An 18,788-nucleotide genomic window follows, 5' to 3' on the forward strand; every position below is an offset into this window, starting at 1 on the left:
TAATGGAGGGGTAGCTCAACCTAGCTGCCTAGTTGCCTTTTAAAAACGTTGAACGTGCAGCACAAATAAATCCTGGAGATTGTGAATAAGAGACACCCCCAGCCAATCGTGGAAAGCTGACCGGCATCAAAGAACATCCACTGCAACCCCACCAACGCATTAGGGTGCGGAGCGGCAAGCCTCGGCATCCCAACTGCAGTTCACCTCAACGACAGACCTTCCGTTCACAATTGTTCACCTCTTTTCCTCCATTACACAGAATTCCTCTCATAATTCACAATGGCCGCCCCATTACTCGGCGAAATGTCACCAGCGGAGGCAGAATCCGTCTATTTCAATGAATACCCCCCACCAAAGGCACTTCCGCGACATGAAGCGCTTGCGCGCGCCTTCATTAACCTCCATGTGGAGGAGAACCGCCGCGTGGTACTCGTCACATCCGGAGGCACAACGGTACCACTTGAAGCGCAAACCGTACGATTCATCGACAACTTCTCCGCCGGAACTCGAGGCGCCACATCAGCCGAGTACTTCCTCGAGCAAGGGTACGCTGTAATCTTCCTACACAGACAATACAGTCTCCTTCCGTACTCGCGGCATTACAGCCACTCAACCAATTGTTTCCTGGACTTCATGGACGAGGCGCCTGCCTCAGCGGACTCCTCCAACCCCGGCCATGGACCTATCATGGTGCGCGACGAGTACCAAGATCAGATGCGCAGCGTGCTGCGGAAATACCGGTACGCAAAGCAGAATAACCGTCTCCTGTTGTTGCCGTTCACAACGGTCTCGGAATACATGTTCGAGCTGCGGTCAATTGCCAAGCTGATGCGGCCGCTTGGCCCGAATGCGCTTTTCTATCTTGCGGCTGCTGTCAGTGATTTCTTCATTCCGCGCAGTCGCATGGCAGAGCATAAGATCCAGTCTGGTGAGTTGCCTCCACACATGCGTGGCAGCGCAATCTCATCGGATGAAATCTACACGGGCGAGAACGAAGAAAAGCCCTCGTCGAATAGCAGGAAGCTCGTTGTCGACCTCGATCCCGTGCCTAAGTTCCTGCACCAGTTGGTGGATGGATGGGCTCCCGAGGGGAGTATGGTTGTGTCGTTCAAGCTGGAGACAGATCCTTCACTGCTTGTCTACAAGGCGCGCACTGCGCTACAGCGCTACTCACACCATCTCGTGATTGGAAACTTGCTTTCAACACGCAAGTGGGAGGTTGTTTTCATTACCCCTGATGAGCCGCATGAGCGCTGGCTCCGGGTTCCCAAGTCTCGGCGCAGCAAGAGTATCTCTGGTGTTGAGGATCAGGTTGGGTTGGCGGAGGCTAAGAAGGGGAACTCAATAACGCTGGAGCAGGCGGAGGCTGAGCAGATTGATGAGACTAGTCGGGATGGAATTGAGATTGAGAGTCTTATTATTCCGGAGTTGGTTAAGCTGCACACGAAGATGATAGAGAAGAAGACGCAACCTGCGCAGTGATTATTATATGGGGGCTGTACAATTCAATACGAACAAATAATGGATATTCTTGGCTCTTTTACTAATTAATAAATAATGTCCTTCCATGTAATATTCTTGTCTAATGTTATAATACAAAATCCCCTTGTGGAAGTCTGCTTTTTTCTGCATCCTTCATGTATAAAAAGACGTAAAAAGACATCAGAAGGCCGCATAAGCGGCCGACTATACTTGTGATGTATCCTTAGGGAACTATTCAATGTTGTATATCTATATGACTATACGGAGTATATATTTTCCCGTATAGCTAGATGCTGTACATGCTTGAGACACCTTCAACCCTTAGATTATTCAAATATTGAACCATTCGCCTATTCCGTCATGATATCCTGCACTGCCCGTGCTGATCTCGGTGGATCCTGACGTCGTGCGGGACCCCGGAGCTCTTGACCCCTGAAGAAATAAAGAAGCCTTGAGAATATCTCTGGATTATAACAAGGGATTACCATATCTCAAACAGGAGAGATTGGATTCAAGGGGCAGTTATTTAAAATCTCCAAATTCCGCCTGGGCTACGCGTCCCGATGTGTCAGCGGCAAAGCTCGGCGTCAATCATCTTTAGCTCCGATTTTCCCCAGTTCTTTGCTCTTTTGGCTAACAGGAGAGGGGGAAAAGGTCTCACTTCTAAATGTTCTAGAGAAAATGATCAATTGATCTATTCTCTGTTTGGTGTACTCATATTTTTCTCAGGATGGTGCCCCGCCGGTTCAGTCGTCGCCTGATTGCAGTTGCAACCGCCATTGCGCTCTTCTTCCTCTATCACATCGGCTTCCTCTCCGGTCACAATCGCCAATGGCGTCCTCACTTCACAACAACGACAGAAGTCCCCCCCTCCTCCCTCGATGATAACGGTGAACCAGCTCCATTCTGTCCACCCCTACCAGGCATCGAAGATGTGCTCGTGGTAATGAAGACCGGAGTGACGGAATCCCGCGAGAAAGTCCCCATCCACTTCAAAACAACATTACGATGCATCCCCCACTTCGTGATCTACTCCGACTTCGCAGAAGAAATCGAAGGCGTCCAAATCCACGATGTCCTCAAAAACATGGACAGCGCCGCAAAGAAGAACCCGGACTTCGACTTCTACCACCGCATCGTGAAATACGGCCGCAAGGGTCTAGAACAACAAGATTACTCCGACGAAGCAAACTCCGCCATCGGAAAACCGGGCAATCCGGGCTGGAAGCTCGATAAGTGGAAGTTCCTCCCAATGGCGCAGGAAGCGCTACGCTACAAGCCAGACGCGAAGTGGTTCATCTTCGTCGAAGCAGACACGTACATCTCTTGGCCAACGGTCCTAACCTGGCTGGCCCGGTTCGACCATACCAAACCCCACTATCTCGGCACGGAGACTCAGATCGCAGACGTTATCTTCGCCCACGGTGGTTCGGGCTTCATGCTCTCCAACCCTGCTCTACAACGCGCCTCCGACGAATACACCACCCGCGAGGTCGAGCTGAACAACTTCACAGACGAGCATTGGGCCGGGGACTGCGTGCTGGGCTCGGTTCTCAGCCACGTAGGTGTCAACCTTCACTTTACATGGCCGATTCTTCAAAACTCCAACATCGGCGAGCTGGACGAGTTCACTACAGACTTCTACCGGAAACCATGGTGTTTCATCGCCGTAGGCCTCCACCACCTCCCGCCAGGTGATATTGAGAAAGTATGGAAATTCGAACAAAAGCGCTGGCGTGATGTGAGTTAACCAACCCCTTCCCCCATCCAATTTATCTACTTAATCCATAACATTTCTAACTTGTCACTCTCAAATAGAAAAACAAACAAATCCTCCTCCACGGCGACCTCTTCCGCGAATATATCGCCCCAGAAATAACCGCCCACCCCATACGCGCGAACTGGAACAACATGGCAACCGAAGAGCAGCCCTTCGCACACTCCGTCGAAGACTGCCGCATACTCTGCGAGACGCAGACAATATGCGTGCAATACGCCTTCCGTGAAGGCAAATGCTTCACGAGTCCGAACCCGCGTCTCGGACATGCGGTTCCGGGTGTGGATGCGACGTCCGGCTGGATCACTACTCGGATTCGTGATATGACGGAGAAGAAGGGGTTGTGTGGGAAGCCCGATTTCGGGGATTGAGATGGTCTGACTGTGTTTTGATATTGTTTTTTTGTTTCTTTTTGCTATCTATGTGTTTTCTTGTGTTTGTGCTTGCATCGAGAGCGAGAAATGGGATCGCTTTTGGCATTTGCTTGGAGCTTGGTCTGGTATTTGGGCATACCGGGTGATTTGGGCTCGGTCTGGAGAACTTGTGTTTTTATTCTCCTATGTTGCTGTACTATCACATTTATTGTTCGGTGGCTGATGATGAGCTTGAATAGACAAGCTGTCGTCGAGGCGTTGGTGCTTGGTTGATTTTTATATACTTGCTTGGTCGCTCAATACACCTATTGACATGCTTGTACGGATTCCCATTTTGCTTTTGTGGGATCGCAGGTTTTATTTTGCTCTGTCATTCATTCATTCATCCATTCATTGTTCTAATAGTAACTATAAAAAAGTAAGAAACGAACGAAGGCTAACAGTACTCGGACGGTGTCAGGACACCAATTAGGAGAGAGATTATGTATACACTTAACAATATATGCACAGGACAGGTGCTGCTGTGAGTCTGTAAAGATTTTCACGGCATTGGCCAATCACAGCGGTGGAGCGGACACATCCTCCAGACACTGGTCGATTCGCATGATATGGTATCCGGCGCTCTTGATGTATCGAATGAACTCCGGTAGATACCCAATGGTAGTCGGATTTAGGTAGTGCATGACAGCAAGATTTCCCCCCTTTCCAACACTACGGAAGAAGGCATCAAGCTGCTTCTCTGGAGTGGACGTGTTTGCCCATAACCAGTCTTCGACGTCGACACTCCAGTTCACGACGTACGGGTTTGGTATGTGTCGGGCTAGCTCCTGGCGCAGCCGGGCAGCTACTGTACCGAACGGCGGGCGGAAGTATGAAGCTGCAAATATTCAGTAAGAATCATTTCCAAAGATACATCGAGGGATACATACACTGGATGCCCAGCTTGTCTCTAAATATTTGTATGGACTGGATGATTTCGTCGTCAATCTCACGGAGGGTTGGCAATGATTCCATCCTTGATCGCCATGTCAGCCCCTTCATACGAGATCCAATGTTCAGAATAAACTTACTTTGGGTGAGTGTTCGAATGAAGAGCCACTTGGTGACCTTTCTTCAACATCTCCTTATAAAAGTTCGTGAAATTACTCGACCGATCCCTGAGTCCAGCCCCAACAACGAAGAAAGTAACCCGGACATCCTCCTCATCAAGGATGCGCATGACCCGCTGAGCGAACTGCGGCTGTCCATCATCAATACCAAACGCAAAGGAATTCGGACGGGAACAACGGAGAACCAATCTCCCACTGGGCAGCTTCCCAGGTAAGCGATAGTGACCATTGTCCGGCGTTGGCATTGGAATATCAGGCACGATCTCCACGTGATGGAGTGTGATAGGTTCCTTGGTATAGAAGCCATGGAAGGAAATGGACACGACACGATTGAAGTCGATATCAAAATGAGTCAGAGGGATATAGAGCTCACGACGTCCCGGTGGAATTTTGGTATTGCCTTGGGGGTGCTTTCGTCGACCACCCTTGGACCTTCCATGCTTGTGTTTGTTCCTCCCAGAATCGGCGTTGATATCATCATCGTCATCCCAGTCGTCGTCTTCATCATCATCGTCCCAATCGTCATCCTCGCCAAAGACCTCAGAGGCTTGATGAACTACATACCGCTCCGCCTGGACGGAGTCTGCAATGCCCGGGAAGGGACTGCGTTGAGGGTTGCATTCGTCGTTGTGTTGGTTAAAGGAGATGCTGTACTGATCTGTGCCTTCGAAGACGACATGCAAATACTCGTTGTACCATGGTATTAGGCCGTAGCAGCCGTTAGTATCGAACTGTGTGTGGAAGTTCTGATCCGGGTCTGTTGGGAATAGACGAATGAAGCCCGGCCCATATTCGACGGGTAGATTCTCACCGGAGCCGTGCCAGAATCCCAGATCGTTGCGGGTTGGATTTTTGAATGTGTCGATGACAAGAGGGGGACTTGACTTCTTTGCCTGCGTGGCGTTATACGAGGTGTTGTGGGCGAGCCCTCGGAGTTCATTCCAGTGGCCATGGTCAACAATTCCGTGAAATAAAGCTGAGGTTGGGAGGAGGAGCGAAAGAGCGGCAGGACCTATGAATAACCAATTCATGATGGACAGTTCCCTCGGGAATAATGATTGAATGGACTTGGGTTGAAGAAGTCAAGGTGGAAGTTGTGAGAAGCATCGCAGATGTAATCGGAGCGGTTCAAAGAGTCAAGAACGATTGACTAAACATCTACATAGGAAGGAGCTATACCTCCTACGTCTGTATATCTCTACATATATACGCTCTACGCTTTCCAACTTGCAGAGGAAATGAAAAATGAAACTAGATAGTTGCATAAAACCCATGAAATCCGTTATGCGGCACATCTCCACAACCTTTGCATCCGTATCACTGCCTTTGCACGCACGATAAAACCGATCCAGTCCTAATACAAGAATTTAGGAGAAAAGGTCTTAGGTTCCACAGGTCCAGGTTGCACACAGTCGAGAGATCAAGCCCTCAAAACTTCCTCTGGGCATGAGATCTGATCCTGATCATCCAGGGTAAAATTTCGAACTTCGTAAAAATCATCCCCTCCACCGATTGGAATTCTTTCGTTTCCATTTTTTTAATGAATTTTCATGGGTTTTCTTTCGCGTTCCGTTTTTGTTCGTGTTTGTTGATCTTCCGCGCGCAGCACAACCAGAAAGAATGGTCGAACTTTAGATCCAGAACGAATCTGGATCCTCAGGAGGAGGGGGCCGGGGGGCCCAGTGAGAACCGGCCAGACCAGTCTTGTTCTCCTGGCGCTTAGCTTCCTCTTCGTTCCGCTTCTTGCGTTCGGCCAAAGGCGAGGCAGGCTTCCACCATGTAGAAGCATCCTCCTCCTCGGATGTAACAGTGGGTTTGGGAACAGTGGGCTTGGTAATAGCGGGCTTGGTAATAGCGGGCTCCTCGTTGTCGGCAGGCTCGTCATCATCGGTAGGCTCCTTGTTGGCATCTTCGGCATCACTAGGTTCAGCGGCAGCAGATCCTGCTTCGGCTTCAGCCTCAGCCTCAGCATCAGAGCCAGCGGCAAAGCCAGCGTCAGAGCCAGCGTTAGATGGGTTATCAAAGAAATCCTTATCAGAGTCATCGTCAAACTCCAGCACATCTCCCTCAGGGCGGAATTCTTGGAGGAACTCCGGGATCACTTGCTTGCATTCGATCAAGATCTTAACAAGGTCCTGGGCAATATCTTCATCACGTTCGTTGTAGAAAGAGGTGGCAATGCCTTCGTTGCCAATGCGAGCAGTACGACCTGTAGATGGTAGAATGACGTGTTAGCAGCAAGTTCATCAGGAGAATCGGGAAGAAAGTGATATCAAGCTAGAGCAAAACATACCAATACGGTGAATGTATTCAGTGATGCCCCCGTGCATGGTGCTGGGGAGATCGTAATTCACCACGTGGAGCACATTAATAACATCGAGTCCACGAGCGGAGACGCCGGTAGCAACCATAACTGGACACTTCGCGGACCGGAAGGCACGCCTTTTTGGCGGGTCAGCAAAGTAAGACCAAAGGCTGGAGGGAAGAAATACTAACATAGCGTCCTCTCGCTCACGCTGAGTTCGTCCACTATGAATGGAAGTGGTGGGCATTCCAGAGTTGTAAAGGTAATCATCGACGAAGTCAGCCTGTTCCTTGCTGTTGACGAAAACCAAGGTACGAACAGGCGGCATGCTGATCAGGAGATCATAGATCGCGCGCATTTTCTTGTCCCTATCAACCCAGATGATCTTCAAGTTTCACTAAGCATTAGCATTGATCTGAAATTCCACAAGTTCCTCGGTCACATACATCCTGCACAACGTTGTGATGCGAACTACCGGCTCGGCCAACGCGGAGGCGCACATGATCCTGGCTGAGGTATTGCTTCGCAAGTTTCCGGAAATCCTTGTTGAAGGTAGCAGAGAACATCAAGTAGCGGTGGTCATCATCCTCGTTCACATCTTACTCAAGTCAGCAACACTGAAACGCAGAAATCAAAGGTGGGGTTAAGAGCGCGCGTTATGGCAAACGCTTTCAACCACTTACCTCCTCCAGACATGATCTTTTTGAATTCCTCCTCCCAGTCACTTTCCAACATCTCATCCGCCTCGTCAATGACCGTGTACCTGAGGAACCATTAGTATCCAGGATCTGCAAAGATATATGTCAAGTGAGTCGCAATCATACCGAACACGGCGGAGAGAAAGAATATGCGTCTGCTTCATGAAATCGAGCAGACGGCCTGGAGTGGCAATAAGGATATCGCATCCCTTCTGAAGCTCCTCACGCTGGAGACGACTGGGAGCGCCACCATAAGCGACACATGGACGCAGCATGGAACGATAACACAAACGACGTGCTTCGTCGAATATTTGAGTAGCCAGCTCCCGAGTGGGGCAGACAATCAAAACCAGAGGCTCTGCTCGCACAGCATCCTCCCTTGGGTTGAATCTTTCCGCAGTGTTAGGCCGAGGAGCAGCCAGCTTCCTCGCCTTGCCCATCAACTTAGAAAGAATTGGAATGAGGAAAGCGCCCGTTTTTCCAGAGCCTATGTTTTGTTAGGATCAACTTGTGCCAAACACCATACTCCACAGCACAGCACGTACCAGTTTGGGCCACAGCAATAACATCAAGGTTGGCCAGAACAGCCGGAATTGCATATGACTGAACCGCAGTGGGTTGTTCGTACCCGCAGAGACGAATATTGTCGAGCATGACCGGATGCAAACCAAAGTTTGCCCACTATGAATTGTCAGACTGGCAAAATGTTGTTAACATCTCTCGCAGACTGACCTCGGTAACCGCCTTGATCTCGTTGGGACTCTCGATGTTGACCTTATAACTATTCAGCCTGGAGAAGAAGACATATCAGTTATCAAGCTGGTATCCCATGATCAGATTTGCGTCACATACTCGTCGAGCTTAGCCCCAGCGCGCGCAATCAGTTCGCCACGGAAAAGTTGTTCCTCCAATTCAGGGACGGCAGGGCCGACATCACCATATTCGTCCTTCCATTCGTAACGGGTGGCAATTCCAGCCCAATCACGGTGATCCTTGCTATTGGCAAGCTCGGCATACTCGAAGGGAACAGGTTCGGTCCAACCCTTTTCCCGAGCAACCTTCTGAGCAGCCTGGGGGTTGGGACCGACACCGGAAAGAACACCCTCGACAGGAGGCTCTCCAGCGTTGGAACCGTCCACAGAAGCAACTTCAGCGGCCGACACCGAGTCGACAGCTGAGGCAGCGCCTGCCGCCGACGCAGCATCCGGCTCGTCGTAAGGTTCCATGGTCTACTGACGTATTTCAAATTGCAAGTGTTTTGAAGGATTATTATCAAGAAAGACAATGAGGTAGAGGATCGAATGGTGCGAGCAAGAGGAAGAGGAAAAGGGAAAGAGGAATGATCAAGTCGTATTTATCTCCCCGACAAACACAAAACGCGCGCAGACAAGAACAAACATGTTCGCGCGTAGGGTGAGCTTGTTTGTCCTCGACTCATGAGGTCCTGCGAGGTACATTGACTGGACATAGAGTTACTATGGTGCCTCCATGGTAAATGGAAGTATACCAGATGTACCTCTCTCAATTGGGAAGGAGCGATCCGTCCATACATCGACTCCATATACCAAAGGTAGCATTGAAATACTTGCATCCCTATACAATCAACTACTCATGTGGGTGTACTATGGATAATTTTTGATATTGGCCGATTTAAACTGATTGTGATAGTTAACCGTGCGGCTTCATACATGTACATGTGTACATTTTATAGTGCAACCGAATGGCTTGCTCCAATCCTTTAATATTAAATGTCTTTCTGTTATTTCGTCCATTTCAACTACATGCCATTCACCATATAACTATACAGCTGATCATGTGCAAATAAATTCATGCCTACATAGATAGGCAGTGAAGATTAAGGTACCAAATTCTCAATTCTGAAAATGATCTCAGGCGCCAAACGAAAAGCAGACTGTCAGACCGCCAGTCCGCCAGTTCATAATTATGTATGCATCGGCATATCAACAAGATCCCCGGATCCCGCGGTCTACTAGCACTAGCATGTATGTCATAAGCGATCTACGAAGCCTCGGGACGTTAGCTCCTCGGCTTCCAGAAAAAGAAAAGTGGATCCGACACCCTCCAGTGGCCCGTTCCGGGTAGAAGGAGATATACGCAGTAAGCCTGGGAACGGGTACCTTCTCCATCTCCAGCGACTCTACCTCCTTTACAACATTCATCATGGCCTCCGAACGCATGGAGGTAGATACCAATGCTCCACGGAAGCGACCGAACCGTCTGGAAGCTGCAATCACCAATCCCGGCGCTGTCAAAATCAACGTCACGGGCGCATTCATTGTTGACGACGAGCCACGATCCAAGAGTCCCGTCGATGCAGAGGGCGTACACTATGAAAACAAGGATATTCGACTTCCGCATCATACAGGCGTTGTGAGCCATGTGGCTGTCGATGTGAGTTGCTCACGAGAATTTTATTTTCTCTGCCCCGCACTGCTTCCGGTTCCCCCGCAATCTAGGGGCCGAGCAGACAATTCCTTCAGAACACCAGAAGAAAACATGACTGACGCGGAATTGGGACTGGATAGATTGGCGGAACACTTGCGAAGCTTGTCTATTTCACTCGAGAGCCGGACACCGCGGATAACGGTGGCCGACTCAATTTCCTGAACTTTGAAACACACCGGATCGATCTGTGCATCAACTTCATTCGACAGCTCAAAGAAGAGCACGAGAAGCGCAATGGTTCGACACGGGAGGGGCTGTGTGTGGTAGCTACTGGAGGTGGCGCATACAAGTACTACGATCGGCTGAAAGAAGAATTAAATGTTAATATTCTACGGGAAGAGGAGATGGAATGTCTGATCATTGGTAAGTCGTTGAATATGTGCAGGTATAGAGGATACTGTCTAACATCTCCAAAAGGATTGGACTTTTTCATTACAGAAATCCCCAACGAAGTCTTCACTTACAGCGATGCTGATGCTGAGCCGATGCAATATGCCGAAGCCCGGCCCGATGTCTACCCTTATCTCCTCGTCAATATAGGATCAGGTGTGTCGATGATAAAAGTCTCCGGTCCGCGGCAATTCGAGCGTGTCGGCGGAACACATCTCGGTGGTGGAACCTTCTGGGGGATTATGTCTTTGTTGACCGGCTCCCGGACATTCGACGACATGCTAGCAATGGCCGACCGCGGAGACAACAGTGCGGTGGACATGCTTGTAGGAGATATCTACGGTATGGACTACACCAAGATTGGCTTGAAGAGCACAGCTATTGCCAGTACTTTCGGCAAGGTGCTCCGGTTGAAAAACGATGCGGAGCAAGGGGCCGAGGATGGCGAGGGCTTGATCCGCGGTGATCCCAGTGAAACCAGTGAAACCAGTGACTCCGGCGAGTCCAACCATGGACCCAAGCCAAATCCGGAAGATATGAGCAGGAGTCTGCTCTACGCTATCAGGTATGTTACATTATATTTCCCTTCTCCGACGGAGTCCGAACTAACCCCGATTAGTAATAATATTGGTCAGATCGCATATCTGCAGTCAGAAAAACACTCAGTCAAACATATTTACTTCGGAGGGTCATTCATTCGAGGCCACCGCCAAACGATGAACACCCTCTCCTACGCCATCCGCTTCTGGTCCAAGGGCGAAAAACAAGCCTATTTCCTGCGCCACGAGGGCTACCTAGGCGCCGTTGGTGCCTTCATCCGACGCCAGCCGCAAAACTGGGGTCGCAGAAACAGTGTTGATGAAGTGGTCGCACCGCAGGCGGTCCGAAACCTCGTTCAAAATAACAATGTCCTTCAACAACATGGCAGGTCGTCCAGTGAGCTATAATATTTGATATGCTAAGCCATTGTGACCCCTACCCTCCCTCCGCTTTTGAGTCTTGATACCCCTTACAAGCAATCCATGAACTACCAATCTTGTGCTGACCTTCTTTTGTGCACCCAGAGTGGCTGCTTTAATTAGCTCTCTGTGAAAAGCCTATGGCGATCCCGTCGGGCATTTGTCTATGTTGTACATTTAGCTATCTGAAGTTTTCTAGCTTCCTGTTTGATTTTCAAACATGTTCGGTTATCATATTAGAGGAATAAACTTTCATATTTCATTCATTTTTGCTCCAGCTTATATACTTCGTATCATTCTAGTTATCTTGTTCTGTAAGTGAAACATCGTTTTAAGAGGAATAAATTCCATATTTCACCCCCTTTTAAGGCGAACTATGTAATTATATAGGTCTCATTCCAGTTCTCTTTGCATCTGATATTGGATTGCTTGTAGTAGCAAATTCTCAATACCATATCGTCTCATCAGCGCATCTTCCATTGTCGCTTTGCTTATGTCGTCGTCTTCCAACTCCTCAACTCATATTTCCATCCCCAGGGATCTTCCTTCCAGTTCTTTCTACTCCGGACTTGTTACATCACTCCTTCAAAAAGACCTCAGACTGTCACGTAAATTTCACTCATATTGCGATTTATTGGTGTGGAATTGCCGCTTCTTGCGTGTTACGTACACTCTTATTGCTACTGTTTCTCTCTTCTTCCTTCATCGCTCGTCTTTCTACCCTTCCTCCATCTGTGTTATTCTTAGCCTACATCCTCTTTATCTTCTTTATCCTTATTCTCATCAATATGGCGGAAAACGTGGTTCATGAAATTGCGAATCAGCTGGAAACTCTCACGGCGCAATCCCCGGCTATTCAAGATGCACCCCATGTATCAGCTTCTCAGGTTGAGGGAACTGAGTGTGCTTCTCAGGACTCTCTTTTCGATGAACTGGAAGAAACTGACACACGAGCTCCAGCTTCAATTGACTCGGATCTTACCGATATCGATGAGTCAGTTCTGCAAGATGCAACAGATCCTCCCGCTATGGCCCAGTCGCATTTCATCAATCCAATTGCACCGCGCGTTAGTTACATAGTTTCTGCATCTGGCGAAGTCATCATTACTGAAGACACCAAGACTTCCAATCCAGCCACTTCTGCTCCTGTGCCCCGGTCGAGTCCTCCCGCTGCCTTCTTATCCTTTGATCGGCTGGCTCAAGGGTTGCCGCCAAAGCCGATATCGTCGCCTACCACTACAACTATTCATCCTCCGTCACTTGCAGTGGAGCGCATCATGGGTCCAAAGCAGCCGATCCCGGCACAAATCCTCGACCTTCTCGAAGAGTGGCATGAAGACTCTCCTTACACCGAACATCCTTCGGCTTTGACTGGTCGTGCTCCATCTACGTGGAAGAACTTTAAAACTTTCAGTGATGATGGCGATGAATGCGAGCTATCACTCTTTCGGATCTCACTAAAAGGTCAGACCCGACGCAACGTGACATATCTAATTATGATACTTCATGCACAAAACGGACCGGAAGATCTTGTTGTGTATGGACAACCCCGGCCAAAGTTCAGGGGCCTCTTGACGAAGGGTACTAAGGGGCTATACCTTTTAGATTGGCTTGAACTCGAGAGCAAAGGGGAAGTTCAGGCTTGCGGATTAAAATTATGGAGGACAGACGAGAAGAAGATTTCGTTCAGTGCATCTATGTTTGACGAGGGACGCAAGTGCACTCGGTTCCCCGGGTCCAATGATATTTTCAACGCGCGTCTGTCAAATTCTACCCCAAAGAAACAGACCGACGCAAATGAGGATAACGAAGATGCCGACTCCATCTCATCTGAGGCCCCTTTTTCTCCCTCGAGGTCTAGACGCCAGGCTTCGACCAGCAGCCCTAACAAAGCTGCGAAACAGAATAAAGAGAGGACCCCAATTACTTCACGCCCGTCTTGGGATAAGGGCATTTCGCCCGTTCCAACGTTCGATAGTCGCGATCAACCCCGTTCTCTTGAGAGACCTTGGAAGCCTCAAAAAAGGCGCCGCAGCACCTGGAGCTCGAATGAGGAAGCATCAGCACCTATGCGCTACAAGCTGCTATCAGACGCATCGGATCATGTCCGCGTTTTCAAGACAGATGACGCAAAGGTTCTGTTTGAAAAGGCCCGTGAGTTCTACAAGGGGTTGGACAAGCGCACAGGACTTCTGTGCACTGTCTCTGGTCTTGAAGGAGTCCGATACGTTGGGGAGGGTTGCTTGGACGAGTTTGACGTCCTTCAAGAGGACATTGGGAAGACTTCTGATCCTGGTGATGAAGATCGGGTCGTCGAGGTGAGGCCCGCAATGGGCCTCTAATTCTGGTGAGATGGCTAGTTAGAAGACCTACTGAAATGGGGTGTGGCTGAAACGTGGTCGAGCCATAACTTTGATCATCAACTGCTCCGAATCGTTCTTGATGTGGTTGACCTGGTGACTATTGTGGCAAACGTGGCCTGTGTATTCTGTGACAAGTTTCATCCAAACTTGTGCAAGCCAGTCATGTGTCTATGTATGTGTACGTACCTTAAAAAAAATTCAAAAAGAAGGACATTTGTCCGATCATCGCCATCTTCATAATGTATGGATATTAGGTCAAGATGCGGCGATTCTCAGAGCTAATTATTCCTGGGCATCATTCTATCATCTTTTTTGAGTTTGACTACGGTCTCATATCCCGGTTCTCTCAAGCTCACTGACTAGCGAGATCTTTTATGCGTTCTGTGGCTTGGTTTTGCTAGTTTTAAAGACAAAGTTTGGATTACGGTCATGAATATATATCTCTTCAGATCGCAAGTACACAAAATGTTTGCGGTGTGATAAGAGGTAAATTTATGATCCGGTTATATGGAGAGTACTAACTGAGTACAGTTGATACCTCCAAAAGCCAATAAAGAAATTTGAAGCCTTCTGTCCTACCTATGAAATGAATCTGAACAACTCTTCCAACCCGAACAACAAGGGCTGATGAGGTCACGTGTGTGTATAGATACCTGCTGAATCAGCCTCTAGATGCCCGCGGACGGGTCGCGCCCTCGTTGTCACCAAGCCGTCACATCTACATTACACATCGGGCTTATCTTCTTCTCACGCCATGCCCCGAGGCTAGTTCCAGTTGTGCTCGATGACGTCTCCTCCCTCGCTAGACCCCTTCTCCCCCCCGATCCCCGTCAACACTCATCCCAACCGCGACCTAGGGCCCAAGTCTCCTGAGCTCGAACGGTCCCTCCCCGACCCCAATCGCCTAGCGCCCGAAGATGCATACTTTGCGCCCTCGCTCTCGCGTGCCCGGTCGGGGCCCACCAACTACGAGCAAAGTCTGCGGTCGTTGAACGGTGAAAGCAGTGCCCATCTTGGCTCTGCTGCGGCTTTGCGCAAGAAACTGGGTGGTGCTGGACGGCGTCGCAAGCGGAAGGGTGCTTGGAAGAAGTTACTTTGGGTCAAGCAATCGTGTATGTCTATTTGTGGTCACGGGTCTCGTGTAAGGCTCGAGGTTGGTGCTGCGCTGTTACTGACGGGTTCATAGATCCGGATAACTATACCGATACGGAAACGTTTCTCGATCACCTTCAGCGTAATCCTCGGGTGCGGCCGTACGATTTCTGGCCTCTGGTGGCGGATTCAACTGTGATTGTGCAGCATGTGTGCTCGGTGGTCATCTTTGTTTGTTGCTTCGTTAGCATTGTCCAAGATCGAGTGAGCCCTGTCTCAATTGTCTGCTGGGGAAGTGTTGGTACGGCTGTGGGCTGGATTCTGTGGGATAATTGGATCTGGAAAGAGCATGAAGAATCCATGCAAGTTGCAGATGGAACCGCTGGAGGCGATGATGGATCTAGTTCGACTTCATTTGCTAGCGCCCCCGATGCTCCCGATGCCCCCGCCGTTGACGCACAATCCGATGATACAAAGACGAATGCTATTCACGGCCTTGGGCTGTCTATGGCTGGAAATGAGTCAAAAGAACAACTCGCCCGTCGCAGTGCAGATTTCAGCGAAAGTATCGACACAGTCGCTCATTTGACTGCGCAAAGTGGTGTGCCGTCTGCTCCAGGCAGCTCCACCATTGGCACTACAGACCCGTTTATATTGCACGATACCCACCGCGTTTCGATGCTATCCCCGCGCAACCGCCAACGCTTGACTACCGTCAAGTCAGCCTTCCTTATTTACTTCGCCCTCCTGGGTCTCAGTCCCATCTTGAAATCTCTTACCAAGTCCACCGCCAGTGACTCTATCTGGGCAATGAGCTGCTGGCTTTTAATCATGAATATATTTTCTTTCGACTATGGGAGCGGGGAAGGCGCAGGCGCCACAACAAAGTTCCCTGCTTCTTTGTCAACGAATGCAGCTGTGATGGCCTCGACTGTGCTCGCCTCCCGGCTGCCTTCTACGACCCACGTGTTCAGTCTCATGCTCTTCTCGATGGAAGTATTTGGACTGTTCCCCATATTCCGGCGCCAATTGCGACAGAAATCATGGACTGGTCATGTGGTCCTGACGCTGGCCCTTGTGATCGTTGCTGGTGGCGCTGTTGGTGTCACGTTGAGCGGCGGATGGGCATCAACCATCATTGGATCTGTCCTAGGAAGCATCTTGACAGCGTTTGTGATGGGCGGGTGCAGCTGGTGGCTCATCAGCTTGCAAAAGTACAAAAACGTTGTTATCGGACCCTGGGACCCTGCCCGGCCGATCATTCGACGCCACTGGAACTAAGCCCCTATGTTTAACTATTGATGACTTTTAGCGCCATTGTAATATAGATTGTGGGCGTTTTGATGGATCTTATTGTTGCTTATACCCCATAGACCAGTCTTTCCCTTATGCCGACGCCGAATTGAAGTAGCCGTCACAGTCGCCGAATCCGATGACTGGCGGGTGAAACATCCAGTTTCAAGTGCCTTCCTTCGGTATATCGCCAAGTTTTGCCCGCGTCCCATGCCAATGCTCGTAGAGTTAGATCGTGACGTGACCGAAATCCTTCAGGGAATACTTCCAGAACCTTGTATATTATACCCGGCTGTCATCTCTATGGCCATTGGGTACAACTCAGGGGGGAATGCGGGTTTAGCTGGGAATGAATGCGCAGATCTGGCATACCAACCTTGTACATCGTACACCGTGATTCAACCGCCACCATTTACTTGCGAAGGAAAAAAACTCTCAAATGTGAAACGCCTCAATTCGGATCATGGACCCCTAACTTATTTAATCGTTTCAATTATTGGGGGCAGTGTCTACTTCAGGCGGCCCCCGAATTACTTGGCATTCCGCAGTCACTCCTTAGCGCCAGATGCCCTTTTTTAGCGGCTCAAGTCCTTTTTTTCAGGGGGCTTAATGACTGCATTATTTGATGAGACAGCCAGACAGTGATGCGACATTCCCAAAAGGAATGGCCCACATGCCCCCGCATACACAGATCAAGGCACATGTTCGACAGTCCTGGGACGATCATCCTGGTATGTTTTGGTCTTCGGGCGTCTTGCAGAAATTGAATATATACCTGACCTACTTCTGTCCCTGATGTTTTATTCTATTGTCCTTTGTTCGGTTTACTTTGTTCGCGGCTTGAAGCTGCTTTTCGACTCTCGGCGACAGACTGGGTATCTGTTTATACATTCTTTCCATTAATCCCCGGATCTACCATTCGACCTGTCTATAAAAATATCACAACTGTCGTCTAATTAATTCCCATCATGTTCAAACGTCTCGCACTTGGCCTACTGGCCGTTCAGTCCGTGGCTGCCACCCGGTTTGCCATGTACATTGACGAGTGAGTACAAACATGTCAGATTGATCTATATCTCCCAAGCCCACAGCTAACACCTATTCAAGATACCATATAGCCGATCTCCCGGGCCAGGAAAAGACCGAGGGCATTGACCATGCGATCATGAGCTTCGCTGCAGCAAAGCTATTCAACTCGGACTCACCGGCAGCTTACACGCCATTTGAGGCCCCCGAGACTATGCGAAAGCGCTTCAGTCCCGATACCAAGCTAATGGTCGCTATTGGTGGCTGGGGTGACACCACTGGTTTCTCCGAGGGAGCAAAAGACGAGGCTTCGCGCACACGATTTGCCAAGAATGTCGCTGCGATGCTCGACGCAAATGGATTCGACGGCGTCGGTAAGATATCTCCAACAATGGTTTCTAAACAATCATTAAAAAAAAGCAAATTATTGACCCATGCAAACAGATATCGACTGGGAGTATCCCGGCGGCAACGGCGATGACTACAAAGACGTGCCGAATTCGAAGAAAGTGGGCGAGATCGAAACCTACCCTCTCTTCCTCGAAGCTATCCGCGAAGCAATCGGCGACAAGATCCTCTCTATCGCAGTACCCGGTCGTAAGCAGGACTTCATCGCCTTCACCAAGGAGCAGGGTCCTAAGATCTTCGAGCCTGTCGATATGGTCAATGTCATGACCTACGATTTGACCAACCGCCGTGATAACGTTACCAACCACGCCAGCGGTGTTCAAAACTCCTTGGACACTATCAACGAGTACCTCGCCATTGGGGCTGATCCCGAAAAGCTCAATCTTGGCTTCGCGTACTACGCTAAGTGGTTCACCACCGACCCTAACTCCGATTGCAATGAGAACCCTCTCGGTTGCCATCTTGCCAAGCTCGAGACCGACGATGGAAAGGACAATGGCAAATCCGGTGCTTTGACTTTCGAGGCCGGCAATGTCGCTGCTGCGCCCAAGGACCTGAAGGATAGCAACGATGGAACGTGTGGATTTGGAGCGAAAGCCAAGTGCCCATCAGGACAGTGCTGCAGTTCTTCCGGCTTCTGGTATGCATAACGATCACCTCATTCTGATTGGTGTCTGAACTAACTTCTTATAGCGGAACTACCGACCAGTTCTGCCAAGCTGGATGTCTCTCGGACTACGGTACGTGCAAGGGTGTCTCCATTACAGAGTCATGGCGCAAAGCTCAGAAGGACGGCAAGACCGACGAGGTGGGCGGTGGTCAATACTACTTCGACAGCGATAACAACATTTTCTGGACCTGGGATACCCCCGCGATGATTGCCCGCAAGTTCACGGAAATTGTTGCGGAGAAGAACCTTGGTGGTGTCATGGCTTGGAGCTTGGGTGAGGATACCTACAATTTTGAGCACTTGGAGGCTATGCAGAAGGGTCTTGAGTCTCACACCCCCAAGGCTGTGGACCATGCCTAGGGAACTCGATTTGTTT

At 49.6% G+C, this 18,788-nt stretch overlaps 8 protein-coding genes across 8 annotated transcripts; 6 read left to right on the forward strand and 2 right to left on the reverse strand.

Annotated features, from left to right (window-relative positions):
* Positions 1 to 279: 279 nt before the first annotated feature.
* PEX2_049870 (phosphopantothenate--cysteine ligase CAB2) lies at positions 280 to 1,482 on the forward strand (the record flags this gene model as incomplete). The annotated part of the gene is made up of 1 exon (XM_016742262.1): positions 280 to 1,482. The coding sequence occupies one exon, from the start codon at positions 280 to 282 to the stop codon at positions 1,480 to 1,482; it is 1,203 nt and encodes a 400-aa protein (XP_016597592.1).
* Positions 1,483 to 2,212: 730 nt separating this feature from the next.
* On the forward strand, positions 2,213 to 3,630 carry PEX2_049880 (glycosyltransferase family 31 protein; the record flags this gene model as incomplete). Its single annotated transcript, XM_016742263.1, has 2 exons — positions 2,213 to 3,223; positions 3,301 to 3,630. 2 exons carry the CDS (start codon positions 2,213 to 2,215, stop codon positions 3,628 to 3,630), a joined length of 1,341 nt encoding a protein of 446 aa, XP_016597593.1.
* Positions 3,631 to 4,190: 560 nt separating this feature from the next.
* Positions 4,191 to 5,773, reverse strand: PEX2_049890 (polysaccharide deacetylase family protein; the record flags this gene model as incomplete). The annotated part of the gene is made up of 3 exons (XM_016742264.1): positions 4,191 to 4,510; positions 4,563 to 4,648; positions 4,704 to 5,773. The coding sequence occupies 3 exons, from the start codon at positions 5,771 to 5,773 to the stop codon at positions 4,191 to 4,193; spliced, it is 1,476 nt and encodes a 491-aa protein (XP_016597594.1).
* A 600-nt stretch (positions 5,774 to 6,373) lies between these two features.
* Positions 6,374 to 8,971, reverse strand: PEX2_049900 (DEAD/DEAH box helicase; the record flags this gene model as incomplete). Its single annotated transcript, XM_016742265.1, has 9 exons — positions 6,374 to 6,951; positions 7,036 to 7,184; positions 7,239 to 7,432; positions 7,494 to 7,645; positions 7,731 to 7,810; positions 7,872 to 8,232; positions 8,291 to 8,426; positions 8,478 to 8,535; positions 8,598 to 8,971. The coding sequence occupies 9 exons, from the start codon at positions 8,969 to 8,971 to the stop codon at positions 6,374 to 6,376; spliced, it is 2,082 nt and encodes a 693-aa protein (XP_016597595.1).
* Positions 8,972 to 9,926: 955 nt separating this feature from the next.
* Positions 9,927 to 11,548, forward strand: PEX2_049910 (pantothenate kinase; the record flags this gene model as incomplete). The annotated part of the gene is made up of 4 exons (XM_016742266.1): positions 9,927 to 10,157; positions 10,292 to 10,574; positions 10,629 to 11,166; positions 11,221 to 11,548. 4 exons carry the CDS (start codon positions 9,927 to 9,929, stop codon positions 11,546 to 11,548), a joined length of 1,380 nt encoding a protein of 459 aa, XP_016597596.1.
* Positions 11,549 to 12,348: 800 nt separating this feature from the next.
* Positions 12,349 to 13,902, forward strand: PEX2_049920 (uncharacterized protein; the record flags this gene model as incomplete). The annotated part of the gene is made up of 1 exon (XM_016742267.1): positions 12,349 to 13,902. One exon carries the CDS (start codon positions 12,349 to 12,351, stop codon positions 13,900 to 13,902), a length of 1,554 nt encoding a protein of 517 aa, XP_016597597.1.
* An 805-nt stretch (positions 13,903 to 14,707) lies between these two features.
* Positions 14,708 to 16,296, forward strand: pigc (phosphatidylinositol N-acetylglucosaminyltransferase; the record flags this gene model as incomplete). The annotated part of the gene is made up of 2 exons (XM_016742268.1): positions 14,708 to 15,035; positions 15,110 to 16,296. 2 exons carry the CDS (start codon positions 14,708 to 14,710, stop codon positions 16,294 to 16,296), a joined length of 1,515 nt encoding a protein of 504 aa, XP_016597598.1.
* A 980-nt stretch (positions 16,297 to 17,276) lies between these two features.
* PEX2_049940 (Glycoside hydrolase, superfamily) lies at positions 17,277 to 18,772 on the forward strand (the record flags this gene model as incomplete). Its single annotated transcript, XM_016742269.1, has 4 exons — positions 17,277 to 17,353; positions 17,416 to 17,708; positions 17,779 to 18,382; positions 18,436 to 18,772. The coding sequence occupies 4 exons, from the start codon at positions 17,277 to 17,279 to the stop codon at positions 18,770 to 18,772; spliced, it is 1,311 nt and encodes a 436-aa protein (XP_016597599.1).
* Between the last annotated feature and the right edge of the window lie 16 nt (positions 18,773 to 18,788).

This window comes from Penicillium expansum (genome assembly GCF_000769745.1).
Source record: "Penicillium expansum strain MD-8 chromosome Unknown contig166, whole genome shotgun sequence".
NCBI lineage: Eukaryota > Fungi > Ascomycota > Eurotiomycetes > Eurotiales > Aspergillaceae > Penicillium > Penicillium expansum.